Here is a 20,969-nt window from a genome sequence, read left to right on the forward strand (position 1 = left end):
TTTTTGTTTTCCAAAGGTTTATGAGTTACAACGAAATTAAGAGACAGTTTACTGACTGACACATAATTATTTCAGATAACTGGCACATGAGCAGCTTTAAAAACAAAAACAAACAAAAACAGCCAATCAGATGCAACTACAAAGTTAAAGGAGTCACAAAATCACAGCAGTAAGAAATCAGACAATGAAACACTCTCTATAAAAAAATGAAAAAATAACATCCAGGAACAACTGAAAGGTTTAATAGCCAGCATGTCACATTAAAACACAATGGCAAAAATATTATTATAATAATAGAAAAAGAACACAAAAATATATCAGTATGAAGGGTGTCTTAAAATTCAGTGTCATTTAACGTGTGCTTTCCTATAATAATCTCTCATTAAATACTCAGTAACCCAACATTTAAGCTGTATATTAGTAATAGAAAAGAAAACTTAAAGAAACAGACAAATCAGATCAGCAGTGTTCTTTCCATCTGATGTTCAGAGTTCAGAGTGAGCGTGACGATTGTCATTTGTCATGTCCTCTACCACTACATGTTCTTTCACATTAACCTCTTCCTCATTCACTTCTTCCTCCTCCTCCTTAGGAGTTTGCTGCTGGGCGGAGTCAGGTTCCTGCATGTCCATAATTTTCAAGAAGTCATAGAACTCAAAAGCAGGTGGCCAGCTATCCTCATCCAGCAAACCTACAGAACAAAAATATTTAATTATAATGTGAAGTTTCATACAGAATTAAAATGTAAGATGAATCATATTGTTAAAAGCATATTTGTCTTACGATTAGAAAGTAAAACACAGGAATTTTCACAGGAATGTTGATACCTGGTGTCAGAGTGCTGAAACATCAGTTTCTTTTGTGTCTTAAGATAGATAAGATAAGATAACTCTTTATTGTCATTGCACAGTCATACATAGTACAATAGTACAATGAAATAGGAAAAATGTCCTACGTCGGCACTACATGTAACACAACACGACACGATACAACACATCACAACGCAACACAACCAACACAACACAGTATAATAATTTAGTAATAAAAAAGAAGAATAAGTGTATTTGTATTGCACACTGTTATTATTGCACATTAATTATTATTGTACCTTGTTATAAATATAAATATTATTATTATTACTGTTTTTACTGTTGTTAACGGTAAGTCCAGGGAGGTAGCCAGTCAGGTCAGCTATTTGCGTTGATCAGGGCTATTGCCCTGTTGTAAAAGCTGTCCTTGAGTCTGTTTGTCCGGGACCTCAGCAGCCTGAACCTCCTGCCAGACGGCAGCAGCTTAAACACCCGGTGTCCTGGGTGTGTGTACCGTCCCGTAGGATGCTGCGTGCCCTCTTGAGACAGCGAGTGCTGTACAGGTCCTTCAGGGAGGGAAGAGGATGTCCAATGATTTTTTGGGCCATATTGATGACCCTCTGAAGTGCCTTTCTGTGTGCTGTGGTGCAGCTGGAGAACCAAACACCGATGCAATATGTCAGCACACTTTCAATGGAGCAGCGGTAGAAGACGGTCAGCAGCTCCTTCTTCAGGTCCATTTTTCTGAGGATTCTCAGAAAGTGGAGACGCTGTTGGGCCTTCTTTAAGACCGCAGAGGTGTTAGAGCTCCATTGGAGGTCTGTGTCTATGTGCACACCCAGAAACTTGAAACTGGAGACCCTTTCCACACACTCCCCGTTGATGCTGACAGGCTGCAGCTCAGACTTCCTCCTTCTGAAATCAACTACCAGTTCTTTTGTCTTGTTGGTATTGAGGTCCAGGTTGTTATCTACATACCAATCTGACAGCCTCTGAACTTCAGCTCTGTACGCCGTCTCATCTCCCCCAGAGATGAGCCCCACCACGGTGGTATCATCTGCAAACTTGATGACTACCTTAAAGATTGAAATCTTTAAGGTAATCTTGCACATTTCTACTCTCAATTCTGCTTTTAAGAGTGACCGGTTCATTAACTGTCTGTAATAAGGCAGAATTATAGCTGTATAGCATAGCTGTCTTGGAATTTATGGGACTGTAAACTCAGCTTTAAGCTTTCGGTTTTCTCCTCCTTACCTGTTGGTGACTCAGTACCATCCTCGACCCTTTGCAGCCAGTGAAGGACTGAGGAGGCCACTATGGGGGTGTTGGGTGGGTACTGGTAGATTTGGTCTCCAGAGGGCAAGTGTGTGAGGACTAGTGCAGGAAGAGGGGGCATAGAGCCTGCGTATGACCCCAGGACGGACATACCAGCTGGAGTGCGTCCACTGAAACAAAATATATAATAATTGTCAAGATAACATGGACAGCATTAACAAAAAATACAAGAAAACTGTCAAGTATAATAAGCAGAAATAGAAACGTACAGATGGATCCAGCAGGCCAAATATCGCTCCATCTTTTCCCCTCCCGACTCTACTACTGTTCTCATCTCCTTCACCAGCGCCTGGTTCTGCCTCCGCCCAATCTTGTCCTCCTCCTCTCCCACAAACAGAAGGAGTAGGGCTTTGCCCAGCAAGAAGAAGGATGGCAGATTTTCTACAGTCAGCTCAGGCTGGGGATAGAAATCATGAAAAGGGGGCAAAGAAGTGCCAATTAACCCAAAGACTTCAAATATCTGCATTTTCACAAACTCACAGTCATCACACTACAAACCAGATACAACACAGGCCAGTTAAATGAACAACATCCCAAATGAAATAACACTAGCAGGGATTTTTCTGATGGTGCAATTCTCCTTGAATTATATATGACACATTTCAGTCCAGGTCACTCTCTCACCATCATAAATAACACATAAGCAAGTGTTAATGTCTCCATTTAAATCGTTTTATCGAGTCATATTCTGTGATTGATTGGCGTGAGGTCATCAGCACAGCCAGAGGGGAGAATGTGTCATTGACTGGACTTTTGATCCCAAGCTCCATGGAAGCATTTCCACAGCAGGAATCAGACCCTTAACCCATCTTATCATCCATCATCTTTCCCCTCCCCCACAGTACCACTAAAAAAGACAGGCGCCCACATTTCAACAGTCCAACAAACACTCAAAGGGAGAGTCGAACTGGAGCTATGGAGCAATATCTGCACTGATTGTTTCCATGCCAGGTCGAAGCATTGCTCTGACCTGGCACGACCTCTGTATTTGGAAAGCCGTAACTAAACCACATGTGAAGTCCATTACCTGAGACTATGATACTATGAACACGCCATAGTGGCTTTTATAAACATTCAAGAATTTATAGCTGTGTATTTTCAAGTGGGATTAAGGAGGTCCTCAAAGGCTTTATCAGGCGACGCCCTCCAGCTCGCACTGGAACGGTTCGCAGCTGAGTGTGAAGCGGTGGGAATGAGAATCAACACTTCAAAATCTGAAGCCAAGAAAAGGGTGGAGTGCTCACTCTGGGTCAGGGAGGAGTTCCTGCCCCAAGTGGAGGAGTTTAAGCATCTCAGGTACTTGTTCACCAGTGACGGGAGAAGGGAGCAGGAGATTGACAGATGGATTGGTACAGCTGCAGTGATGCGCACGCTATATCGGTCCGTTGTGGTGAAGAGAGAACTGAGTGTAAAAGCAAAGCTCTCAGTTTACTGGTCGATCGATATCCCTACCCTGACCCTATGATCACGAGGGTAGTGATCGAAAGAACGAGATCGCGGATCGAAGCAGTGGAAATGAGCTTCCTCCGAAGGGTGGCTGGCTTCTCCCTTTGAGATAGGGTGAGAAGTTCAGCCATCCAGAAGGGCCTCAGAGTAGAGCCGCTGCTCCTCCATGAGCAACATGAGCGCTTCCTGGGTGACGTGTTTTGGGGATCTCCCATTGGGACGAGGCCCCGGGGCAAACCCAGGACACACTGGAGAGATTATATCTCTCGGAAGGCCTGGGAATGCCTTGGTGTTTCCCAGGCCAAGCTGGAAGAGGTGGCCGCGGAGGGGAAGGTCTGGGCTTCGCTGCTTAAGCTGCTGCCTCCGTGACCCGGCCCCAGATAAGAGGAAGAAGATGGATGGATTATAGTGATTAAAATCAAGCTGAACTTAGTTATTCACTCACTATTCCTGACTAGATGATTGCAATGAAACAAGTCATCCAACTTAAATTTGAGATTAATTTAGCAAAAAATGATAAAGACAAGTGTATTCACACACACATGCACTCTGGTTTACCATTGGGTGGAGCAGCGCAGTGTTAATGTGTGTGAGCAGCTCTTCAGCAGATGAGGAGGCAGGCAGTGTGAAAGGATAAGTGTGTGTCCTCCAAGATGGAAACACTAACACTGCGGGAAGGTCTACACTGTGGTCTGCAGCCCTGCATAGTCACCATGCATACACACACACACACACACACACACACACACACACACACACACACACACACACACACACACACACACACACACACACACACACACACACACACAATATAAGTAAAACTAATAAACAATATTTTAAATGGTTAAAGTTCAAATATTAAACATCGGAAACACAGCTAAGTTTTTATGACAGGTATGTCTAAACCTTTACAAAATGTAACTACAGCATTGATTAAAGTGTCTTTCCAAAGCCAGGTTGGATTATAGTAGGTACATGTAGGATTTCCACCCCTCAAAAACAAACTGCTTAACTGTCCATCTCTTAAAGCCTTTAAAAGCAATTGGAAATCCTACATTTCAAAGTTAAGAAAACAGACAACTCACAGAACCATATTTTGTACTTTTCAAACTTCAGCTACAGTGTGTTTTTAAAACTTCTAGTAATTTAGGACTTTAAACTCAAAGAGGCAGTTTGCCAATTTGCCTCAATCTTGAAATGGTAGAGCTCGTACCATTTTTCTGCCAGTTCATCTGTCAGCAGTCCAGTCAGTGCTTCTCCTCTCAGGGACTTTGCTGCTTCGGTAAACGCTGCTAAACATGGCAATAAAGAAAAATTTGGAAAGAAAGAGAACGTAATAGGGATACTGGAAACACAATGTCTATTTAAAACAACAAAGAGGAAAAGACTAAAAAAGACTAAAATCAACAATGAGCAAAATCTGAACTCATTCGTCTGTGTTGTCCGGAACTGAATGAAAGCACAACAACGAGCTGCATTGTTAGATCAGGTGATATATTTCCACGTTACCATGAACATTCATACTGCAATTTATTTTGACCGATCGCTCAACTGTCGCAGTGGATGCACCAAGCAAGCAGCCTCAGTGATATCAATGTGAAACTCCTGGGTGACTTCCTTCTGGAAGATTATCTTGTTAATAATTTTACCTCCTCATTACGTACGACTCTCAATACTGTAGCTCCTATGAAAAAGAGAGCTTCACTTCATTGACTCCCTGTTAAATCCAGAATTGAATTCAAAATCCTGCTCCTCACATACAAGGTCTTAAATAATCAGGCCCCATCTTATCTTAACGACCTTGTAGTACCATATCACCCTATTAGAGCACTTCGCTCTCGCTCTGCAGGCCTACTTGCTGTTCTTAGAGTATTTAAAAGTAGAATGGGAGGCAGAGCCTTCAGTTTTCAGGCCCCTCTTCTGTGGAACCAGCTTCCAGTTTGGATTCGGAGACAGACACTATCTCTACTTTCTAGATTAGGTTTAAAACCTTTTGCTAAAGCATATAGTTAGGGCTGGACCAGGTGACCCTGAATCCTCCCTTAGTTATGCTGCAATAGACGTAGGCTGCCGGGGATTCCCATGATGCATTGAGATTTTCCTTTCCAGTCACCTTTCTCACTCACTATGGGCGTTTCTCAATATGCGTACTTGTGCGTACTTGCGTTCTCGTGTACTCGTGATACGTCATCAGTCGGAGACCAAGTACTGTTCCAATTCGAAGTACGCATCAAGCCGAGAACGCGAAAAAGTCCCGGATGTGTTCTCGCTCCGCCCGTTTTATCGAGCATGCATCGGTGTGGACTTGGTACAGCTAAATATCCCAGAATGCATTTCGTCCAAAACTCAACAGCGGATTCCCGGCACATCATTTTCAACCCCCCCCGCTCGCGGTCTTCTCACTACTCAGGTTAAAGAAACCCCAGCAGCTGTCTATAGTATTGAGTGTCCACTAAAATAGAAATAAAAGCGTTCTAACATCTCATCTGCTTGTTTTTATCAAGGTATGTACACGTATGTACATGTACACTATTTTTATTAATAGAGGTTTCACTACTGAGGTTAAAAATGATATATAAGTCACTTAGATCACTTCTAAATGTTAATGTTTGGTTTATTTCAGTGTTTTATTTGTTCCTGAGTAAACCGGTTTGGCTGTGATTAAAGTTAAGCTTCATAACATGTTACTCACAGTTAAATTAAGAGGGGACGGCAGTAAAAACTCCGGACCTGTGACATCATCACGTACGCAGGTGTTCCAATTGTACATATCGCGAGTCCGTGCTCGCGTTCACGGCGGGTACGTACTCACCGAGAACGCAAGTACGTACTCGCGTACTTGAGAATTGAGAAACGGCCTATGTGTTAATAGACCTCTCTGCATTAAGATGGCCCCGCCCCTCCCTGAGCCTGGTTCTGCCGGAGGTTTCTTCCTGTTAAAAGGGAGTTTTTCCTTCCCACTGTCGCCAAAGTGCTTGCTCATACGGGGTCATATGATTATTGGGTTTTTCTCTGTATCTATTATTGTAGGGTCTACCTTACAATACAAAGCACCTTGAGGTGACTGTTGTTGTGATTTGGTGCTGTATAAATAACATTGAAATTGAATTTATTGTGACGAAGCAGACAGACACCTACTTTCCCCTTCGATTGTTTACCACTCCCATTCATATAGTGATCATGTGTAGTGATCTGCCCTTTATTTATCACCCCCACTTTCCAAACACCAAGATAGCAATAGTAAAAACACTCATCTCATCGCTTTAAAACAGGGGTTCACAAACCAACAGAGGTCACAGTAGCTAAATGCATCTTTTATATATTAGCCAGAGTAAGTATTAGCTGATTACACCTACTCCGTTACTGTAAACACAATGCTAACACTGAGATAGCTATGAATGTGAATGAGTACAGACAACAGTGCTAATTCACAGCTACACAACACCTCCAATTATTTCTCCTCCACTCCCTTAAAAGTTCTTGTTTTGATTGCAGTTACTGGGAGATCTTCATAACTAGTATAACCATAACTAGTAGAAGTTTAGCATTTGCATTGAGGCTTCCCTTGCATCAACAATGGACAATAACAACATCTTACCTGTTTGTGCCTGGGCCTCAAACAATCCCACAACTCTGTCAAGCTGGTACCCCGCTAGCTCAGGATGAGGCACTTCCAGAAGGAATGATTGTGCTTCCTCTAGCGTGGACAGAAGAACAGGAGAAGCTACACGGCTTCTGGTTAAAAAAATCAAGTCCACACAAACACACGTGTACATGTAAGTAGACTGACATTAGAAAGACAGTGCTACAAAACTAAACACACCTCCATTTCTATTTCAGGTTAAAGGGAAAGGATTGTACAAGTACACTAACTGCTATTTCAATAACTTCATCAGTCCTTGATTTGGACCCGATTGAGGTTAAAGGCTTATATATGACTTCAAAGTTATATTCATGTTTTCTCACATCATGATGAAGCGATGTAGTGCCTCACTACCCAGCATTCCTCTGAAGTGCTGGGCCGGATGCTGGGGGTGGAGAAACAAGACACTGGGAAAGGCAGTAATTGGCTGGAAGGGGACGGCACTGCCTGGCTGAGCGGCGCAGAGGTCGGTCCATTCGCCGCAGTCGACCACACTCATCTGAACTTCGTTGACCTCTGAGTCTTAAGGTCAGTGAGAGCAAATCATCAGATGATGAGTGAACTTTCTATCCATCGTTGCTATTAATCAAGTTTTGAAATAACAGCAAATGAGGCCTGAATATTACGTCTGCCTAGATAAAAACTCTTCATGGTTAAGGCAAAAGGACAATTCATTCAGTACATGGGTTTAGACGACTGTATGTTGGTTCACAAGGGGGTTTCATCTTTTGTGAATTTAGGCAAACTGTAAAGCACAATAACAGGAGTCATAACTGATGTGGTACTGCCATCCAAACACTCTTCTGTCCATTCAAATACAGATCTCTGTTTTGACGTCTGCTAAAATAAACAGTGGAAACAGGCCAAAAAAAAAAAAACCTGCTTGTTTACCTGCAAGTCTCTCTGCAACTTCAATGAAAGAGCTGAGAAAAGCCATTGAAACAGCATCCCCTGGTGGGAGAAAACAGAAACTGCAATTCACTTGCATTTCCTGTTCAAGAGGAAAACTTTTTTTTTTTTAAACATAAAGTATGCCTGGTTCATATAACAGACATTATATGAAAGAGATGAATTCTAAAACAGTAAATATGGGGGTAGAAGTATAACTTCCAGGGGAGGGAAAAGGGCTTTATAAAGACTGTTAGAAGTAAATGAATGAGCAACATTTTTTAGTTTTATATCAGATTTGTCTGATGATTCTATACATGTAGTTTCTCTGTCCTGGTAAATACTGAATTTGTTGTATTAACTGCCTAAAGTGCCAAGACGCCTCTAAAGCAGTGACTCTGTCTTACATTTGAGGTAGAAGAGCACCACTGTGAGGCTACTCTGTGCTACTGCACTGTGAAAGTTGTCAGATGTCAGTTGGGTAACTGAATCCATGTCCGGTAAGGTGCCTCTGTTTTCAAAAACTGCTGCTGCGATTTCATCGTCCAGCTTGCCTGGAGACAGATGCAGACACAAAAAAGATAAACTCCTGTTCTCATTCTTCCTTTTGTTCACGCTTCTTTCACTCTTGAGTCCGTTTACCAAAATGTGAATCTTCCTCATCGTCATCCACACCTTCGTTGTCCTCTTCATCATCATCCTCCTCCTCTTCATCTTTTTCTTGATCTGCGAACAGCACCAACACCTCGTCGAGGCTGTTTAAGGTCAAATACTTTACTTCTAAACTCTGGAGGTGCACACACACAAACAAAGACGTGGCTAAGAATAACAGGTACTCTCCTTCTGTGTATTATCTTGTGCCATGTTAGTGTCACACCTTCTCAGGCAGCCTGTAAGCAGCATTGTACTCATCAGGGGTTTTCACTGCAGGGCTCTGCCTGGAAACACACAAACCCATAAAAGAAATGATCTTAATGTCTTCATATCCATGCTCGTACAGGTAGCTGGAGCTGTTGCACACCTGTGTACAAGCAGCAGCAGGGCGAGGCCTCGCAGCCTCCAGGCCAGCGTGGTGGCCATATCCAGGTCCAGGTGCTCGGTTGCGGGATGAGAGAAGAGGAAGACCTGGGGAGTCTGCTGGTAGGGGAACTGGGGGGGCTGGACTGAGGAGGGGTCGTCGTACACCTCGGTCTGGTAAGGAAGAGACACAAAGTGTTAAGAGATTCTACTCATGGTGGTAGGGTGGCCCTTTTGTGCAAAACATGCACATGGTTACTTTTTTTTGTAAATTTGGTAAATTGTACTTTGCTTTTTTCTAAAGGTCTACTTACAAAACACAGCTGCAATGACAGCACAATAACCACATGATCTAATATGCTGTTTTCCTGTTAAAAGGGTGTTTTTTCTTCCCGCTGACGCCAAGTGCTTGCTCGTAGGTGGTGATCTGATCGTTGGGGTTTTCTCAGTATTACTGGAGGATCTTTATCTTACAATATAAAGCATTTGTTATCATTTGACACTATAAAACTAAATTGACTTGAATTGTGAACTGTGAAGAAGCTTGCGTAGTGAGTCTTATATTGTTATTAAAGCTGCTTTTACAGGAAGGATCGAGTAAGTCCAACTTTTATTCGCACCTCAGAAACATTAGCCTACAGGTAACTGAAAGAAATGTCACGATATGTGACTACTATAAACAAAGAGAACAGGTGGCTGTGTTCTCCTTTTTCTTATGTTCACTAGCCCCATCAGCAACATCTCCACTTAGAGACCCATCAGTAGTTTTGTCTCTTGCATTATTTCATACACTTGTTGCTTCTTAATGACTGAACTCCTGAATTTCTTTTTGGATCTTACTCTTTTGTTTTGGACTGCTGAGTTTAACAGGTTAAGAAGCTATAATAAGGTCAAAGTTTAGTTGTCAGTGTCATGAAGGTTGGTCTATTTTACCCTGGCTAAATCACTGTGGTAACTTATGCTGAAGCCCAGCTTCTCACCGAATCTTTCACTTAAAATATATTTTAGATCAGGGATGCCTACTATGAGGCTTGGGGGCTAGAAATGACCTGCCAAAGTGTCCAATCTGGTCAACTGGAAAATGTACTACGGTGGGGACATCCCCGCTTTAGAGCTATAAAGATTCAGTGCTAAAGAAGTACACTTTATACATGAAAGTTGTTAAGCTGTACCTTACTAATCCCACTGATTGAAGACTAACCAAAGAGTTACAGCAGCTGGAATTGCACCTAACAGAGATCAGATTAGAAAAGTGATCAGTTACATCTGTTGGCCACTTCTTGCCAATAATCTTCATTTATTAAAATAAATTTCACTTTGACCTGGCAACAAAATAAAGCATTCTCAATGTTTCCTCTATGAGCTTGTGGGAGAGTGAACACACTGACTAAATAATTAAATGTATCCGAGGTGTCAGAGCGCTGATGTGCAGCTGTCACATTAGAAACAAACAGCAGGAATGAGAGGGCATTGAGAAATAAAACACTTATGCAACTCAAGACAGTATTCTGTTTTTTTTGGCGTGTTTGTGAAGATCAGAAACTGAGAAGATTAACAACAAACTGCAGCACCGCTGTCTTGTCTTATTTGCATAGATCTGTATCACCAAATGAGCACACACACCGAGCCTAAAGCAGAAAGAAAACGGATAACAACCCTTATCTCTGACTAGGGTTTTGTCAAGTCAGCTAACGCAAACAAAACTGAACCATGAACTTCCTTCGTGATATATCACTCTGCCCGCACAACGCCAACAACTTGATGACATTTTATACGCCAAACAACCTGATAAATTTTGCATGAATTTACAAAGTAATCCTGTCAGTGAACAGCATTTATGTTATTCAGATCCTGCAACACAGCTGTTAAGTCTGTACCATAAGACTTTTCATGAAAAGTGATTTTAAGTTTAACTGATTATAATATTTCAACAGCTTACAACTAGTGGAGCCTCCATGAGCTGCAGGAAGGAGTGGAGGCTTAAGGTGGACAGGGGTTTCCTCATGCGGGTCAAAGGGCAGCGCTCAGAGGTCATCGGGATCATGAACCCACTGTGAACTCTGCAGTGGAGGAACCACACTCGAGACAAAGGAGACGATTCGTTTACACTGAAAGACACAGAGACAACTTCCTGAAAACACAGACTAACATCAAACACATTCATACTGTCGGGTCTTTAGTTTATAACATGAGAAATTACATGATTCCTTTTCTTTGTATCCACACTTGTGTGTCTGTTTATGCATTTCCAGCAGAATGTCAGACTTTTTATATTTTCTCCAAAGTATTTCTGTTCTTCATTTCCTATCAGAAAGTCTTCATCTCTCTTTATGTTCCTGTAATGTAACATGTTAAGGAGGAAGCAGATGTGCCCCTGTTTGAGGTGCCATTTGTCTGTTTACCAGAAAGAAACTACCATTCATAGTTAAACTTGGAGACCTTTAGTTGATTTACGTTTTTTACAACTCTGTGCCCCCTTAGTGGGATAACTGTTGTTGGGTGAGTCAAAATTATCCTGGGTATGTTAAAAGCCGGTTTCGAATGACAGTCCCTTTGGTTTTCACAGCCATGTGAGTTTAAGGTTTGGGGCATGTATCTCTGAGGTCACAAGGCCACAGCAGCCACATCAGCTGTCATCTTAAACTTTCAGTAAATGTCACACGAGCTGCTGTAGCTTGAACTACATATGCTGCACAGCTGTAGGACACTTTGCAAAGAGCCTCAATCTCAGCTTCTTCTTTTCTATGTTGTGTCTTACATAATCATTGCTATACAGTGCATCCAGAAGGTATTCAAAGCGCTTCACTCATTCCACACTTTGTCATGTTACAGCCTTATCTCCAGCTGGATTCAGTTCATTTATTAGCTGAAAAACTCTACTCACAATACCCGATAACAGCAAAGTGAAAAACATTTGATGTATATTTTTGCAAATTCATTAATAATTAAAAGCAAAACTAAATGTACATATTTTTTCACAGCCTTTGCTCAATACTTTGTTAAAGCACCTTTGGGAAAATTATAGCCTCGAGTATTTTGAGTATGATGCTACAAGACACACTTTTTTGGGGGTAGTTTCTCCTTTGCAGAACCTCTGAAGCTCCAGCATGCAGGATGGGGAGCGTTGGTGCACAGCCATTGGGTTAATCGGGTTAAGTCTGAGCTCTGGCCGGCCCCTCAAAGGTTGGTCCACAGGGTGGTCCCGAAGCCACTTCTTTGTTATCTTGGCTGTGTGCTTCGATTGTTGTCCTGTTGGATGATAACTCAGCAGGTTATCATCAAGGATGTCTCTGTACATAGCTGGTCCTCCAGTTCTTGCTCCAAAAAACCATTCCCACAGCATGATACTGCCACCACCATGCTTCACTGTAGTGATGGTATTGGCCTGGTGATGAGTGGTGCCTGGTTTCCTTCACACACGGCGCACAGCATTCAGGCCAAATCAAAGTTCAGTCCTTGTTTCAACAGACCAGAGAATTTTGTTTCAGGTGCCTTTTGACAAACTACATGTAGGCTGTCATGTGTCTCCTACTGAGCGGTGGCTTACGTCTCGCCACTTTACCACACGGGCCTGATTACTGGAGTGCTGCATAAGTGGTTGTTCTCCTGGAGCTCAGTCAGAGCGACTATTGTGTTCTTGGTCACCTCCCTTACTAAGGCTACGTCCACACTAGCCCGGATAGATTTGAAAACGGTGTTTTCGTCTGAAAACGCTCAGCGTCCACACTATCGCTTGTTGGAGTTGTGCGTCCACATTGAAATGGCCGAAAACGCTTATGTTCCAGTACTGCGCATGCGTAAAGTGCAAGAAGATTCGACCTGCCTCATTTCTGTCTGCCGCTTATTTACTTTCCGGCTCTTTGAAACGTGGTGGCAAAATCTTGAGGAAAAGCACCGAGTTTTTTAAATGGACTAACAATGAGGTGGAGTTGCAAAACCGAGTGAGATTTAAAGAATTTGAAGAAAAACTATCTGGAGCATGTACAAACTGATTAATCTTTAATAGGGCTGTCAAAATTGAGAGCAAACAAAACAACTGCTGTATAATGCCCTCCGCTATCTTAGTTTAATTGGTCACTTGACTGCATCACATGTTTTCAAAAAGTCTCAGTTTTCGCTGTCCACACTGCGACGCGAAAGCACTGTTTTCAAATGTATACGTTTTTGACAGCGTTTTCAAAACGCTGCATTTTCCTTGAGCGAAAACGCCGTCTCAATGTGGACAGGAGGCCAAAATGGAGAGAAAACGTCCACACTAATGCGTTTTCGTTTGAAAACGCATTAGTGTGGACGTAGCCTAAGGCCCTTCTACCCTGAGCCCTCTGTGCTCATTGGGACTTTCCCCAGATCTGTGCCTTGATACAATCCTGCATCAGAGGTCTACAGACCTCTGATGCAGAGGTCTGTAGAATTTTTTTAGCTGAAAACTGAATTTAATCCAACTTGGAAGAAGGCTGTATCATGACAAGATGCTGAACAAGTGAAGTGCTGTGAATACTTCCCAGGTACAAGTGTTGTCATTGACACCTGCTCTGTACACAAAGAAGGGCCAAAAAGAACATACCCTAGGTGCTTCAACACGGGTCCTCCTGTTATGAGAATAAACTGGTATTTGGATCCATACACATAGGCCGTCTCCATAATCGATCTGTGCTCTTAAGAAAAAACAAACAAAGATGATACATTTAATCAACCAATGGGACAACGTGTGTCTTACAAAGTACGATCAAACCTATGAGTAGCTACTAAAAAGTTTACCATCTTTAATTTAGGACTTGGTGATATGACCTCAAATTAACACCATGATTTTCAATTTTGATCAATGAATGATTATGCATACACATATACAGGCTGGTGACCTGCCGCAGGGCTAACACAGAGAGACGGACAACACTCGCACCTGTGGGCAATGTAGAATCACCATCTGCTGGAGTTTTACAGTCAGCTCAGTGTTTGACTTACGCTCTGAGTCATGTTACAACACAAACGGTATGTTTTATAGTTTATATAAGTATTAACAGAAATGAAAAACAAAGAAACAAAAATAACAGACACAGGCAAGATTATGAATGTCAGTTTTGATTCCTTTTCAATTAACTGCCCAGCCTTACATTAATTACTATCCTTCCTGTCCTTCTTCTCATACCTTGTGTTCCCAGACTGCAAACATAACCAAGCACAATGTCTTTCTTCCCTCTGGCTGCCTTTTCCATTGCGAGGAGGTCAGCGTCTGTGTGGACATACTTTATCTCATCACGTAAAATGGCGCTGGAAGAGAAAAGCTGTCTTCAGTTAAATGCCAGAAGTACACGATTCCTCCCGTCCTTCATTTTTTTCCCCAACAAAGCTCACCAAAAGACCAAAAATAATGAGTGACTTTGGTTCTGGTTTAGTCTCAGTGGATCATCTGAATGTATGTGATCCTAAACGGTTCAAAAGTTAAAGTTTCACAAAGGTCTCTACAACACAGAGCATATGGCTTACTTACAACAAGACTTCGGAGACTATCGAGTTGACGTCAAAGATGGTGTCCAAACCAAAACTCAAGAACTCCTTACCGCCTCTAGCAACAGAAAGACAAGGGCAGATTCAACGAGACTGCAACCATGCAGACACAAAAACCCACATGAAGGTTATAATGTTCAGTTTTTATTCTCACTGCTTTTGAAAGTCGCTGATGTAACTTTATGGACACTGAATGTTTTTTTACAGTTACAAATTCTAGTTTTAAAGAGAAGCTGTTAAAAAGTTTACTGCATTACATTTCAGTTTCCATAATACTTTGTCCAGTTCATTACTATATATTAGGGGAGCAGGTAAAAAGGTTGATACAGTAACATTAATAGTGTATCTTGGTGATGATAGCCAGGATAATATCTTCTGTGTTGACTGTTAGAAATACAATGATTGTAAAGTTTTCATTAATATGAGCAGTAGCCCTTTCCACATGTAGTTAGAACTTCCTCTGGACTCTGATGCAGAGCTTGTAGGGTGGATGCCAACAGGTGGCAGCAGATATTTTCATAGTGAGGAGCAACAGAAATTGAAGTGTGGGAGAGAGCAGTTAGATATAGTTTGGTGGAATAACTTTGCCTGTTTAACACGGCCAACACAGTCAGGATCTGATTGCTCGTGGAGTCAGGAATCGGGTTTAAGGGAAGCTACTTCTTTTCTTTCTTGCTGAGTCAGAGATCAAATTCAAACACAGAGCTAAATTACACCAGTTTTTACATTAAATGTGAACATCACTTGCCAGTGTGAACAAAGTAAATTGTGGGTCAAAATTTGTAAGGAAGCAGCACTTCGTGATCTATACAGGATCTTGCATCCCCATACTATACATTACACTAGATTCGATTCATTAACCAAAACAAGGATTGATAGATTTTACATATCATCTAATGTTCAAGGTCTGAAATATGACACACTATTACAGACTTTTCTGATCATATGGTGGTTATAGCAACAGTATCGTGTTGCTCCCACGAATTTTTGAACTATTGGAAATTGAATACATCCTTGTTAGCAGATGAGTTGCTTGTGCCTGAAGTTAAATCTGAAATTAAGAAAATATTACATCTTAAGATTTTTACTACTTCGTTTTCGGAACTTTGGGAGCTCCTTAAACGACGTATGTGTCAATTTTTTAAATTTAAAGCGAGAGAATTAAATCATATGTATATATTAAATCATATATATATATTTAAGAAATAAGAAGGAGAAAGAAGAGGAGGAGGAAAATCAAATGATGTCTCTTAAAGAGAACATTGATCGAGTCAATAGAGAAGTTTTATTTAATATGTTGAGACGTACTGACTTTCACGGGAACAGCGATTATATGATTCTAAATAATCAAAAGAAACGTAGAAATGATTTTATTGTTTCAATTAAGGATAAACATGGAAAGTCAGTTTTTAAAGAAGGAAAAAGACAAGTTATTAAAGAATATTGTTCGGAGATGTTTTCATCCATAGCTACAAACAGTGACGCTATTAACAATTTTTTGAGTGAGGTCGAACCATTAGATTCTGTCATTTATGAAACTTTGCTTGGAAAAATTAAAAGAGAGGAAGTGGAGTCAGTAATTAACCAAATTAGCACCGATAAAACACCTGGTCTGGATGGACTCCCCTCTGAATTTCACAAACTTGTGAGTAAAGAACTGTCTGAATTATTAACTCAGTATTATAACGAAGGAATAGAAAGAGGAACAATGGGTAAATCGTTTTATGAAGGAGTTATGTGTTTATTATATAAGAAAGGTGATAGAGAAGATAATAATTATAGGCAATTGACAATAATGAATGTAGATTATAAAATTTTTGCTAAAATAATTATGACTAGACTTGAGGATGTATTAGATATTATCATTGAAAAAGAACAAACATGCGCAATTAAGGGACAACTGATGTGGAATAATTTATGTATGCTAAGAGAAATTATTTATAATGGAAAGGATTCAGAGCTCTGCATCCTAGGCTTAGATCAAAGGAGGGCTTTTGATTCTGTTTCCCACTCCTATTTATGGCAAGTAATGAAAGTTTATAATTTCCCGGATCAATTTATTTCCATTATTCAACTGATTTATAAAAAGTCCCTGGTGCAAGTTAAGGTAAATGGAAAGCTCTCATCCCCTTTTAGTGCTGAGTGCGGGGTTAAACAAGGATGTCCTTTGAGTGCTGCATTATATGTCCTTGCAATCAACCCCTTATTGAAAAGGATAAATAATGATAAACGGATTAAGGGATACATCCTTGACAAATCCCATAAAATCACAGCCTTGGCTTATGCAGATGATGTCACGGTGTTAATTAGAAATCAAAATGAACTGTCTTCAGTTATGGAGATATTACACCAATACGAACTGGCATCAGGTGCCAAGCTGAATCAAGATAAAACTGAAGGGGTGTGGCTTGGACATCAGACCAGACAACCTAAAATGACGATCTCCCTATGTAGGGAGATTAAAATTTTGGGTATATGGATCGATAATACTGACTCTAGTTTACTAAATTGGAATAAGAAAGAAAATGAAATCAGAATGGAAATTATGAAATGGGAAAATAAAGATACAAATTATAAAACACGTATTAATATTGTAAAATCACACATAATTTCAAAACTTCTTTACCTTGCCACAATACTTCCTCCTCCGAGAAAAACCGTAATGAAAATAAGTAAGATGTGCATTAAATTTATCTGGGGATCCAATCGTGAAGTGACTAAGAGAAAATTTATGTACAAGAGTAGGAAGCACGGGGGATTGGGAGCCCCAGACTTAGAGATTGTTTTGCGAATCCCTTTTATTAAAAATACTCATAGTGCAATTTCTCGGGGTGCCCCGTGGGTCCGAGGGAAGGAGGAATTGTGGAACAAAAAAAGAGGCAGAGCCAGAGCGGGCGTACCATACCACAGACTTATGTATGGAGATTTATCAAGTCAATGGGAACATTATAGTCTAAATATTCTCCAAGATAATACGAAAAATATTTATAAAAAAATTAATGAAATTAAAAGTGAAGGTATGATTCAATATAAGTACGTAGATAAAGACGAGAATCTTTCGATAGTTAAAAATATACAAGACAAATTATCCGAAAGCATGAGAGATGTGGTATGGCTCATCTCGCTCGGGCGCCTCCCTGTGAGGGCAGTGGTTCAGTGGAGTTGTTTTGTTACCACTAAGAAATGTCCTATGATAGACTGTGATGAAGATGAGACCTTAGAACATCTTCTATTGGACTGTTATAGGACAACTGAGATAAGGCAGAAGATGACAGAAATTGGTTATGATGTTGATGTTAATATTAAGGCAGTTAAATATGTCTGTGAAGGTTCTCAGTCATCCAGGTCATTGTAGTCTAAGGAGCTTGGAAAAGAAAAGTGTCTGGACTTCTTTAAGTTGCTTGAAGACGTTTCACCTCTCATCTGAGAAGCTTCTTCAGTTCTAAGGGTCAAATGGTGGAGAGTCCCAGATTTAAACCCAGTGGGAGTTTCCCCCCAAAGAGGGACAAAGGACCCCCTGATGATCCTCTACCTAATCACATGAGCCAAGGTGTGAAAGCGGGTGTGGGTCCAAATCAGCCAGGGTTTCGGGTGAGCTCATTGTTAAACCTGGCCCCACCCTATCATGTGATTTCCTGAGGTCAGATGGCCCAGGATGTGAGTGGGCGTTAAGGCGTCTGGGAAGGGATCTCAAAACTGGATTATAGATGGCAGACAATTGGTGTTGTAAACCACCGCCTCTGTTCAAAGATGGTCGCTCACAGTGGACGTAAATGGCTTCTTTCACTCCTCTTTCAAACATCTGTCCTCTACATCAAAGGACACCATCTTTGGGGGGAAACTCCCACTGGGTTTAAATCTGGGACTCTCCACCATTTGACCCTTAGAACTGAAGAAGCTTCTCGGATGAGAGGTGAAACGTCTTCAAGCAACTTAAAGCAGTTAAATATGGTTTGTTTAAAGAAAAAATGGGTGAAGACAAAAGGAGACTCTTTTGGTTAATAATGTGTGTAATAAACACACATATTTGGAAAACCCGTGCCAAAGGAGTGATAGAACAAAGGAGAAGTAGTGATGTGGTGAGTAAACATATCATTACAGATCTGCGGAGAAGAACAATGGACCTTAAACTTGGAAAAGTTTTCCCCTGGAATGTATTGAAACTGTAAGTTTTAAGTGTTTTGTGGACTCAGACGCTTGACTTTCCTCCTTGTTTTCCTTTTTCCTTAATGAGTAGTATGTGATCATGGTTTTGTATATGTAATTGTATGTAAATGTAAATTTTATATGTAATTTTGTATACTTTAAATCAAGTGTTTTAAAAAACAAAAAAAACGTAAAAAGGTTGATACAGTAACATTAATAGTGTATCTTGGTGATGATAGCCAGGATAATATCTTCTGTGTTGACTGTTAGAAATACAATGATTGTAAAGTTTTCATTAATATGAGCAGTAGCCCTTTCCACATGTAGTTAGAACTTCCTCTGGACTCTGATGCAGAGCTTGTAGGGTGGATGCCAACAGGTGGCAGCAGATATTTTCATAGTGAGGAGCAACAGAAATTGAAGTGTGGGAGAGAGCAGTTAGATATAGTTTGGTGGAATAACTGCCTGTTTAACACGGCCAACACAGTCAGGATCTGATTGCTCGTGGAGTCAGGAATCGGGTTTAAGGGAAGCTACTTCTTTTCTTTCTTGCTGAGTCAGAGATCAAATTCAAACACAGAGCTAAATTACACCAGTTTTTATATTAAATGTGAACATCACTTGCCAGTGTGAACAAATGCCAGTGAATTAAGTTGGAGATCACAGAGAAAGAGACAATCAGCAGACTTATTGTACTCATTTACAGACTTGAATTGTTATTCTTCCATTCTGTTACTGTAGCTTTGCATGATTCACACTTTAAAATAACCATCACTTATTGTGTCCTGGCTGCTGTAGGTCCCACTTCACCCACAGTCAGAAACAAGCTATTTTAGTTCACTTTGCCCATTCTTTAAGACATCTTTCTTCTGATTGGCTGCCCCTCCATGTTCTGGTAATTTTAGAATGAACACATACTGAGACTTTACAACCCACCTGAACAAAAAAGCTGTGTGCAGCAGCCGCTCCTCTGAGCAGTACTTGTAAACCAGCTCTTTGTTACAGTTCACCTAAAAAGCAATGATAAAAAGGTGATTCAACGTCAACTTCTATGACTGATGAAGCAATGCCATCATAGTGTTCTACACTTACCTTACCAACTAGTACTCCATAATCCTGAAGAGCTTCAGCAGACTTCTCCAACTCCACCAGGAACAGAGAGATGGTCGGAGAGACTGGAAACAAAGGAGGTGACAAAGAAAGCAGTGCGTGTCTGAAAGACGTTTGTCTTTCAGACACGCACTGCTTTCCATTAATCTGACTCCACACGTTTTAATGTATGATGAATTTTCTCTTACTCATCTTATGCTACACATTCACATGTATTAAAGATTTAATTTTTTTTTTATCAAACTAAACTTTTAAAAACTCTAAACCTTTAAAAAAAAATGTTGTTTGACATTATTTAATGACTGAATCTCAATCTGAGAACACATTTCAACATTAAATGTAATTGGATTACAGACTGATTGTAATCCAATTACAAACAGTCTGATTGTAATTGGATTACAATCAGACTGTCTGTAGCTGCTTTGAAAACGTCACTCTAAATACATCTGGTTCAGTTTAGAGTCTTAAAGTCACATCATTTGCAAGATCCAGCTGTGACAGACAGTTTTCCATCAGTGTGACCGATTACAGCACGACTAATAATTGATCATTGATCGGTGTGTAACATACAGTAAATGTTTGCAGTACTGCACACACACAGGGTTAGAGTTATGGACTCTACAGAATTAATTGTGAGCTGGTTATGAATAAACGTGATCGCTATCTCTGTCCTTATATATTGATGACTGAATAACTGGGAAAGTGTTCATGTTAAGTACACAAAACAGCAAACTCCCATAAAACTGGCATTTCCGTGTCTGTAAAAACGTAACATGAGCTTTGACAGCAACTTTATTACCTTGGAATTGAATCAAAGTGTCAGTCACCTGGTTCAGGAGAGGAGGAGTCAGAGAGAAACTGTCTCTGTGAACTAAGCCTGCTAGCAGGTCTAGTTCACAGAGTCTGTTACCCTGGCAACTGACTCAGAATTTAATTTAATCGTCTTTCTGAAACAGAAAGCGAGTTTCCCTTATTTATGGTGAAAACAAACTCAGAGATGTTAGCTAATCCTGCTTCCTGGAATAGAGCCCTAGCAGACAGAATGTCACTCACTATTCATGCACAGC

The 20,969-nt window shown here is 40.7% G+C and overlaps 1 protein-coding gene across 2 annotated transcripts in view; it reads right to left on the minus strand.

The window, feature by feature from the left end:
• txndc16 (thioredoxin domain containing 16) overlaps positions 1-20,969 on the minus strand; it is a 21,912-nt gene continuing 943 nt past the window's right edge. Inside the window, exons 3-20 of one of the 2 annotated variants that reach the window (XM_031732356.2) lie at positions 19,885-19,967; positions 19,729-19,802; positions 14,630-14,704; positions 14,288-14,409; positions 13,706-13,796; positions 11,081-11,249; positions 9,146-9,315; positions 9,002-9,062; positions 8,767-8,911; positions 8,532-8,678; positions 8,128-8,187; positions 7,560-7,758; positions 7,192-7,328; positions 4,807-4,885; positions 4,149-4,290; positions 2,354-2,541; positions 2,064-2,254; positions 1-691 (exon numbers count right to left, since the gene is read on the minus strand). In XM_031732356.2, the coding sequence (XP_031588216.1) occupies positions 486-691; positions 2,064-2,254; positions 2,354-2,541; positions 4,149-4,290; positions 4,807-4,885; positions 7,192-7,328; positions 7,560-7,758; positions 8,128-8,187; positions 8,532-8,678; positions 8,767-8,911; positions 9,002-9,062; positions 9,146-9,315; positions 11,081-11,249; positions 13,706-13,796; positions 14,288-14,409; positions 14,630-14,704; positions 19,729-19,802; positions 19,885-19,967 (2,339 nt within the window). In that variant the 3' untranslated portion in view covers positions 1-485. Of the gene's footprint in view, positions 692-2,063; positions 2,255-2,353; positions 2,542-4,148; positions 4,291-4,806; positions 4,886-7,191; positions 7,329-7,559; positions 7,759-8,127; positions 8,188-8,531; positions 8,679-8,766; positions 8,912-9,001; positions 9,063-9,145; positions 9,316-11,080; positions 11,250-13,705; positions 13,797-14,287; positions 14,410-14,629; positions 14,705-19,728; positions 19,803-19,884; positions 19,968-20,969 lie in introns of those variants that run through there. The other variant, XM_039606649.1, reaches the window with a different exon arrangement.

This window comes from Oreochromis aureus, linkage group 23 (assembly GCF_013358895.1).
Source record: "Oreochromis aureus strain Israel breed Guangdong linkage group 23, ZZ_aureus, whole genome shotgun sequence".
Lineage (NCBI taxonomy): Eukaryota > Metazoa > Chordata > Actinopteri > Cichliformes > Cichlidae > Oreochromis > Oreochromis aureus.